The sequence below is a fragment of the Dipodomys ordii genome, unplaced genomic scaffold (assembly GCF_000151885.1).
Source record: "Dipodomys ordii isolate 6190 unplaced genomic scaffold, Dord_2.0 Scaffold94, whole genome shotgun sequence".
NCBI lineage: Eukaryota > Metazoa > Chordata > Mammalia > Rodentia > Heteromyidae > Dipodomys > Dipodomys ordii.
Window position 1 is genome coordinate 8,984,513 of NW_012267310.1, and position 9,163 is coordinate 8,993,675.

General features: G+C 39.5%; 1 protein-coding gene across 1 annotated transcript in view; it reads right to left on the minus strand.

The window, feature by feature from the left end:
* Window positions 1-476: 476 nt before the first annotated feature.
* Window positions 477-9,163, minus strand: part of LOC105993246 (chromosome unknown open reading frame, human CXorf21) — a 22,126-nt gene continuing 13,439 nt past the window's right edge. Inside the window, exon 2 of the mRNA XM_013026452.1 lies at window positions 477-1,909. Within this exon, the coding sequence (XP_012881906.1) occupies window positions 1,012-1,908 (897 nt within the window). The 5' untranslated portion in view covers window position 1,909 and the 3' untranslated portion in view covers window positions 477-1,011. The remainder of the gene's footprint in view (window positions 1,910-9,163) is intronic.

Below are 9,163 nucleotides of genomic sequence, written 5' to 3' on the forward strand. Positions count from 1 at the left end.
CAGAAAAGTGATTTTCAGTCAATTTCAATGGACCAATGTGTGTTAACAGAATTATTATTCCCTACAACACCAAAAGAGGCTTATTTATTTGATGTGAATATTGTTTCCCTTAAACATATATGGCCTACAGGAAAAAGTGGAATTGTTTCTCCTATACTGACATTTGCCTAGGTAGATCTTCATTATTGCCCACATCAGAAAAAGCCAGTGTGGGATGGGGTCTCCAGGCCTTGTATTTACAGAGTGCATGTGAGTCATACCTTTTACAGTGACAATTCTGATTTAAAAAATATTTATAGTTAAGTAACAAAAGCAAAGCAATAGTACAATTCAGTTCAAGTATATAAATTATAAAATCATAATGTATAAAGCATTGTATTGACGGGGGGGAGACAAGAGGTTATCTCTACCAGTGAACAGAATTAGGAGATTTAATGGCTATAATTAAGTGACACTTCAAAAATAAAACACAATTGCAATTTTCCGTTCTTTTAATATTTATAAAGAATATATGTAAATGGCATTCCAATATCTAATATAGAAAAGAGAAACATAAACACATACTTTGAACATGTCTTTTGACTCAAGTTTAGCAGCCTTCTACATATTCTTTCTTCCTTTTTCTTCCAGAAAAACCACGTGGAGGAATTTATTTGGATAACAAACATATGTTTAACCGTCTACCATGAAACCTTTCTGCTTTTTACTTTCATCATAGTGTTTATTCCTTAGTAGTATTGTCTTTTCCATTTTCTATGCTCCTTTAACTAAATCATAATCTTTTATTTTTGTCACTTTTATTTTTGCCTTGCTGCTGTATAAAGCTGTCTTTGAAAATTCCTCATGGTATCTCATTCTTTTTCTCAAAGCTCATTTACAACTAGCTTCCATCTAACCTTCATTTCTCTAGCTCTTAACTCCCTTTCATGACCCTCTCCCACACATTCTGTGAATAAACGAATAAAGCATTGCTTTGGGTTTGAGTGCTTGGGAGGAATGGAAGCCTCTTTTCTATGAAATCACATTACTATACTGAGAAATATGGAGACTAGGAGTGCTGATCTCACTTGATGCCAACTCTAATAGACGGCTAATGACTATATCCCTGGCTTTTGAGGTCTCTAGGTTCTTCTCTCTAGACACTTGAAGACTAATTTGGTCCACATTTGTCATGATGAGTTCAGATGCCAGAATCTGGGTAGGAGAACTGTCATGAAATTCAGCATCCATAATGTACTGCTTATATAACTCCACCACCTTCTGCTCCAGGTACTCATTCAGCACTGCATTTGAAATAGGCTTCTGCATTTGCAGGCTGCTTTTCTCTTTGATGCTCGTTATTCTCCAGTAAGATGAATACCGCTGGACAGGTTTCTGGGGAAAGTCATTGGGCTGAGTAGAAATAGAATCCTCTATGGGCAAAGGAATTTCATATGACTTCAGCAAAGGACCATATTCAAAACTATTTTTGGGGGGGAAATCTGTTGTCACTGAGTTAATGGCCATCACCTGGCCTCCTGCTATATGTAAGTCATTGTAATTCTTGCAGATACTTTTGCAGGAAGATGGAACCAAGAAGGTCTCTTTGCTGGGGTCTCTGCATATTTCAACTGCTGCCAAATTTGGGCTTTCAAACACAGGATTGGAGTTTGTGTGCAGCACTGTTACTCTAGGACTTTCGCCTTGTTGGTGCTCTCTTGAATGCACTGAAGAAACAAACTTGTCAGAGGATTTGCAGCTCACATAAACACTTCTTATTTGTGTTTCATCCACAGAGGAATAGGAAAGAGCAGCAACGGAATTTGTCTCTACTTGCTGTTCTCCAGCGACCTGCTCACGAAAAGATGCACAATTCCAGTGGATGTCATTCCAGTAGGCAAGTCCACTGAGATAGCCTTCTGAAAGCATTCTGGAAAGAGAATTGGTGAGTAAAAAATGAGGGGAAAAAAGAAGACTGAAAGTGAAGAAATTGGTGATTGTTAAATCAACAAGGTAAAAGACAATGAATGAATTTATTCATTTTTCACAGCCATTACTAATTCTATACCTGCTATATACCAATGCTCTGGCATGAACTGGAAATGTAAAGATAAAAGGATATAGTTCCACCAAGGGCCACTGGCTCATGCCTGCAAACTTAGCTACTCAGGAGGCTGAGATCTGAGGATCACAGTTCAAAGCCAGCCTGGGCAGGAAAGTCCTTGAGACTATTAACTCCAATTAACCACCAGAAAACCAGAAGTAGCGCTGTCGCTCCAAGTGGTAGAGCACTAGACTTGAGCTGAAGAGCTCAGGGACAGTGCCCAGGCCCTGAGATCAAGCCCCATGACCAACAACAACAAAAAAGGATATGGTTCCATCCTTCAAAAAGATTCTTGCTGTGGGAGAAAATAATATGAATATAAAGAACTCCAATATATCCCTGAGGGTTATAATTGTGGTAGGTATAAAGAAAGTAAAAGAGAAGCCACCCTAACATAACCTGGGGCAAAAAGGAAATCATAGGATGTGTCACAGGAAAAGTGGTATTTTGGTAGAATGGTAAAGAAGAAGCAGGAGTTTAAGGCATTGTTACAGAGTTAAGAACGAACGTGGTCGCCTAGCCTATTCAGCACATAATAAAAAGCTGAACACAAACACAAGGAACTGGGACAATAATCTAGAAGTGGGTTATGAATGACCTCATGTTTTAGGCAAAGAGATATGTGATCTATCCCTTAGGAATGAAGTGTCTGAGAAATTGTGTTTGGCAAAGACACATGGCTTGCAGATTTGGAAAAATTAATAGGGAAAACCATGGCAAATTTTTATGAACTCATGTTTAGTATGGGGTTTTTTTTTGTTTTTTTTTTTGGGGGGGGTCTGATCGTGGGGCCTGAACTCTGGGCCTGGGCGTTGTCCCACAGCTCTTCAGCTCAAGGCTAGTGCTCTACCACTTGGGCCACAGCACACTTTTGGCTTTTTTCTTTTTGCTTATGTGGTGCTGAGGAATCGAATCCAGGACCTCATGCATGCAAGGCAACCACTCTAGAATGAGCCACCTTCCCAGCCCCGATTAGTATGTTTTATTCATCTTTATATTTTATTTGGGGGTGGTATGCAATGATTTGTATTTAGGAAGGACTCAAAAGTCATCCCTTAGATGAAATGAAATAATTGAAAAAAATGTCATGGTATGAAATGAATTCATACTTCTTTTTGCTAGTCCTGGGGCTTGAACTCAGGGCTTGGGTACTCACTGTCCCTGAGCTTCTTTTGCTTAAAGCTAGCACTCTACCACTTGAGCCACAGTGCCACTTCTGGGTTTTTCAGTTCATGTGGTACTGAGGAATCGAATCTAGGGCTTCATGCATGCTAGGCAAGCACTCTACCAGTAAGCCACATTCCCAGCACATGAATTCATACTTAACATATCATGAAAAGCCATAAAGCTTTCTGTACCTTTACAGCTTAGGATGGATATTTTTCTGTATGTCTCCAACTTCTCAGAATATATCCTGGAAATATCTACACTCCTTGACGTTTTACCTTTACCCTACTTACCAAAGATCTTTCCTCACTGTGGGCTTTCCCACACCTGCCTCCTCTCACCACCCTCAGCACTTGTCATTGAAGTCTGAAGTGGCAAGAATAGGTCAGAAACCAGCAGCTGCATTTTCTAAATAAGGAACATACTAGCATTCTTGGCACTGGAGTTGCATGAGGAAAGCAGGTCCTCTTTGGCTTCAGGGACTAGGTTCTAAAACAAATCTGTCCATTTGACCTTGAAATTACAAAGGCAAATTAGAACAGAAGGATCATTTTTAACTACACATGAAGGTCTATTTTTTAAATAGCCTTTCTTTTGTAGTCAGGTAGTTGCTGATTTCTAAATGTATAAAACATGTCCCTTATTTAAATTGTGCAAGGTTAATATTATTAATTGTTATTTTCTCTTTTGTAATTAATGCATATTTAGCACATTTATCTATTATTTAAGTGTTTTCTTATCTCAGGCAGTTATACAAAGCTAATGGTCTTCAACAAATCCGTGGATAATTTATTTTCTTTTTTTTGCCTGCCGTGAGGCCTGAATTCTGGGGCTGGGCACTGTCCCTGAGCTCTTTAGCTCAAGGCTAGTGCTCTACCACTTGAGCCACAGCACCACTTCCGGCTTTTTCTGCTTATGTGGTACTGAGGAATTGAACCCAGGGCCTCATGCATGCAATGAAAGCACTCTACCACTGAGCCACCTTCCCAGCCCTGGATAATTTTTTGTATGCTAAACACATCATACAGATAATAATAAAAAAAAACCCTGGATGTTAGTAGCTCACGCCTATAATCCTAGCTACTCAGGAAACTAAGGTCTGAGGATCACGGTTCAAAGCCAGCCTGGGAAGGAAAGTCTATGAGACTCAGTCCAATTAACCAGCAGAAAACCAGAAGTGAAACTGTGGCTTGAAATGGTAGAGCACTAGCCTTGAGCAAAAAGAACTCAGTAACAGCATTCAGGCCATGAGTTCAAGCCCCAGGACTGACAAAAAGAAAAAGATAAACAAAATGCTGTGCTGTCCTAAAAATAATACTTTCTAAGTACAGTTCTGACTTCAACAAACGCAACATCCATGTGAATGGTAAATTTTGCATATATAAGAAGATAATTAGAAGGAGCTAAATTCCCTTTCAAACTGCAATGGGGTATTCCACTATTATTGTTACTGTTATTATAAAAGTGATGTTGGATTACATTACATATGTCAGGCAATGGGTATATTTCTTTTTGGGCAGTGTCACCCTTTCCCTCACTGTCTCCCAGGTTTTCCCTCTCACCCCCACCCACAAGTTTTATTTTTTGTTTTTTGTTGTTGTTTTTTTTTTGCCAATCCTGGGGCTTGAACTCAGTGCCTAGGCACTGTACCTGATTTTACTTTGCTCAAAGCTAACAGCACTCTACCACTTGAGCCACAGTGCCACTTCTAGACTTTTTTTTATTTATGTAGTACTGAGGAATTGAACATAGGGCTTCATGCATGCTGGGCAAGCACTCTACCACTAAGCCATATTCCCAGCCCCCACGCACAAATTTTATAGTTCATTTTCAACACAGTGTCTAGTGAGTACCACTGCTGCATTTGTTCACCCTTTATCCCTCTATTTCTGTCTTAACTTCCCAAAGACAGATAAACAAATAAGACCAAAAAGAAAAGGAAAGAACAAAACAACAAAGGAAAAAAACCTAGAGCAGGGCACTGGTGGCTCATGCCTGTAATCCTAGCTCCTCAGGAGGCTGAGATCTGAGGTTCATGATTTGAAGCCACCCCAGGCAGTAAAGTCTGAGATACTCTTATTTCCAATTAACCACCTAAAAACCAGAAGTGGCGGTGTGGCTAAAGTGATAAAGCACTAGCCTTGAGCTGAAGAGCTGAGAGACAATGCCCAGGCCCATAGTTCAAGACCCACAACCAAAATAATAAAGAAGAAGAAGGTCAGGAATAGTGCCCAGGATCTGAGTTCAATCCCCAGAACTGAAAAAATAAAAATTTAAAAAACTTCATAATCTAGAATCATGGAGTACATAAGGCATAATATTTATGCACCAACAATCCAGTATACTGAGTCTTCCTCATGGAGGGATATAGTATAGTTCTAGAGAGGATTGGGAAGCCAAAAGTACCTAAAATCTGTGTTCTATGTCCTATGAAGAATCTGATGAAGTAGGAAGACACAAAATTTTCTCATTCCCAGCATGGTGTGGAAACAGAAGGGACAGCCACATGGTTCATCTGGGTAGACACATCTAAGGCCACCTCATTAAGTCTCTTTAGACACCGGCATACTGTTGAGAGCCTGAAGATCTGAATATACTGAGAGTTGGGAATAGAAAGATTGAAAACATGATCTCCATAGAGTGCTAACAAGGAACTAGGTAAATGACAAGAAGTTGCCATGGGTACCAGTGTGACTCTATGGTGAAAAGCTAAGACACCCCCACCTACTCCCATTCCTAACTGACCCTTTAATTCCATATGTGAATAGATTGAGAAAATCTTGATTGACAGGAATTACTTTTCCACCACTCAGAAGAATATAAACCAAAGAGAAGTCAAATTGAGAAAGAGAAAAAGGAAAGATACCAGAATAAGTACACAAATTTATTTCTTCCACCTCATCTCATTCAGAATGGCTATCATCAAGAAAACAAGAAACAACCAGAACCTGTATTGGGATGCAGAAAAAGGAACCTTTAGACACTGTTAATGGGGACACAAATTGTCCAGACCCTATGAAAACCAGTATTGAGGTTCCCTCAGAAAAATTATAAATGGGTGGCTCATACCTGTAATCCTAGCTACTCAGGAAGCTGAGATCTGAAGATGAGTACTCAAAGCCAGCTGAGGCAGAAAAGTCCCCATGAGACTCTGATCTCCAATTAACCACTCAAAAATTGGAAGTGAGGCTGTGGTTCAAGTGGTAGAGTGCTAGCCCCAAGCACATAGAAGCCCAGTGACAGTGCCCAGTCCCTGAGTTCAAGCTCCACAACCAACAAAAAAAAGACAGAAAATTATAAATGGAACTGCCACACAATCCAGGCATACCACTCTGGGTAGGTATACCTGAAGAAGTCAAAGTCAACATACAGACACACCAGAACACTGATGTTTATAACAATAGCTAAGTTATGGAGTCACTGTAGGTGCTTCTCAACTGATGAATGGATTAAAAAATATAAGATTTACAGGCTGGGAAGGTGGCTCAGTGGTAGAATGCTTGCCCGTCATGCATGAGGCCCTGGGTTCAATTCCTCAGCACCACATAAGCAGAAAAAGCCAAAAGTGGTGCTATGGCACAAGAGGTAGAGTGCTAACCTTGAGCTGAAGAGCTGAGGGACAGCACCCAGGCCCAGAGTTCAGGCCTCATGACTGACCAAAAAAAAAAGATATGAACATATTATCTTGCATTATATATATATATATATATATAATATTCTTAAGCCATAAAGATGAATGTAATTATGTCATTTGCAGGAAAATGGATGCAACTAGATATCATCATGTTAAATGAAATAAACCAGGCTCAGAAAGACAAATATCATGTTTTCTCTCATGTGGAATCTAGAGGTGACAATGGAACATGAGAGTGAAAGGAGGATGTGAGATGTGAAAGGGGAAAAGAGGAAGAGCTGATAAACAAGGGTAATAGGATGAATACCATGAAAGCACATTGCATGCGTGTATGGAAATGTCATAATGAAACCTATTGCTCTAAACAATTGATATAGCCTAAAAAAAACGTAAGCAGTCAGAGAGCCATGTCTTTAGCACTCCCTGCAGCCAAGAGTTCAAACCCCACGACTGACAAAAACAAAAAAAACAAACAAAACAAAAGAGACTGTCTCCCATCCTCCACCCCAAAGTAAAACTTGAGAAAGGCTCTGAAAAATATTGAGCTTTTGACATTCCCCTCCTCAAGTATAACTAGGAATTTGAAACATCTGAGGAAAGATCTGGTATGATAGGGACCAAAACACTCACTTGGAGGATAAAAACTCTCAACAAGGAAAAAAACCCTATGATTGGTATTCTCAAAGAGTTAAAAAAAATTAATGTTGCAATCCTGAATTTACAAATAAAATGATATTTATAAAGCAGTATTCTGAGGGTCTTGAACATTAAAAACTATAGTGTTTAAAGTTCTTGGAGCCAGGCACTATTGTCTCACACCTTGTAATCCTATTTACTTAGGAGGGTGAGATCTGAGGATTGTGGTTCAAAGCCAGACCATGCAGTAAAGTCTATGAGACACTTATCTCCTGGTAATTACCAGAAAACCCAGAAGTAGAGCTGTGGCTCAAGTGGTTGAGTGCTAGCCTTGAGAGAAAGAAAAAAAAACAAAAAAATAAAAAACAAGGCACAGCACTTATGCCCTGGGTTAAAGTCCCAGGACTAATACGCATACACAAAAGTCAATGGAAAGATCAAAAGATAAAGATGAGACATTTTTAATTTTGAGAGAAGAACAAAAATACAAAACACAAAGTAGTAAAGAAAAATACAATTAGATGATTAACCAAACAGACTCATTATCTAAATAATAGAAGGTTCAGAGAGAACAAAGAAAATAAAGAAGGAATTTAAATAAACATCTCAAGAATGTTTTCCAGAATCAAAGGACATGAGTTCTCAAAATGTTGAGTAAATATAGACCTACACCTCCTCTCATTATTGTGAAATGGTAAAACACTTGGAACAAAGAAAAGGTTGTATAGATTGAGTGAAGAGGGGAAAAGTCATACACCAAAATGGCTGAGAACCAGAATCTTCAGATTTCTCAACACAATCCAAGAAACAGTAAGACAATGAGATTGGAGAGAAAGCTAGATCTTCTTCAATAAATAATGCCCATGCTCAAGAAAAGTTGCAACACAAGCATTCTATTGAAAAAAAATAGGTTAAATAACAAGTAATTAGTTAGTTAAAAGGACCTAAAAGTTGTTTCTGGAAAAAGAAGCTCAGGGTCAGTGCCCAGTCCCTGAGTTCAAGCCCCAGGACTGGCAACAAAAAAGATATACTAAGATTGAAGGAGACAGCAGATATGAAAAGTGAACCTTTCTTTGTGCACTGCAGAATAGAAAGTACTTGAAATGCTGAGGGCAGGGGAAGAGCTTGGCAGACAGAACAGCAGAGTGAAGAAGTCTGTGTGTCACTTCTATGTAGGTCAGTAACATAACAGACACCAGTCTAGGTGGGGAAGGCCAGTGCTACTTTTCAGAACCATGCTTACTTTAGAACTTCTCCAGAATCTCACAAAGGGGATGTTTGCATCATCCCCCTTTATTTCCCTGGTTCCCATTCAGATATGTAGCAAACCTCTCCCAATTCAACAACTTTTTTCTTCAAATGAATCAGCCTACTGGGCAATATGGCTCACGCCTATAATCCTACCCACTGAGGAGGCTGAGATCTGAGAATTGTGGTTCAAATCCAGCCTGGGCAGAAAAGTCTGTGAGACTTTTAGCTCCAATAAATCATCAAAAAGCTGGAAGATGGACTGGGAAGGTGGCTCAGTGGTAGAACGCTTGCCTTGCATGCCTGAGGCCCTGGGTTCCATTCCTCAGCACCACATAAGCAAAAAGAAAAAAGCCGGAAGTGGCACTGTGGCTCAAGTGGTAGAGCGCTAGCCT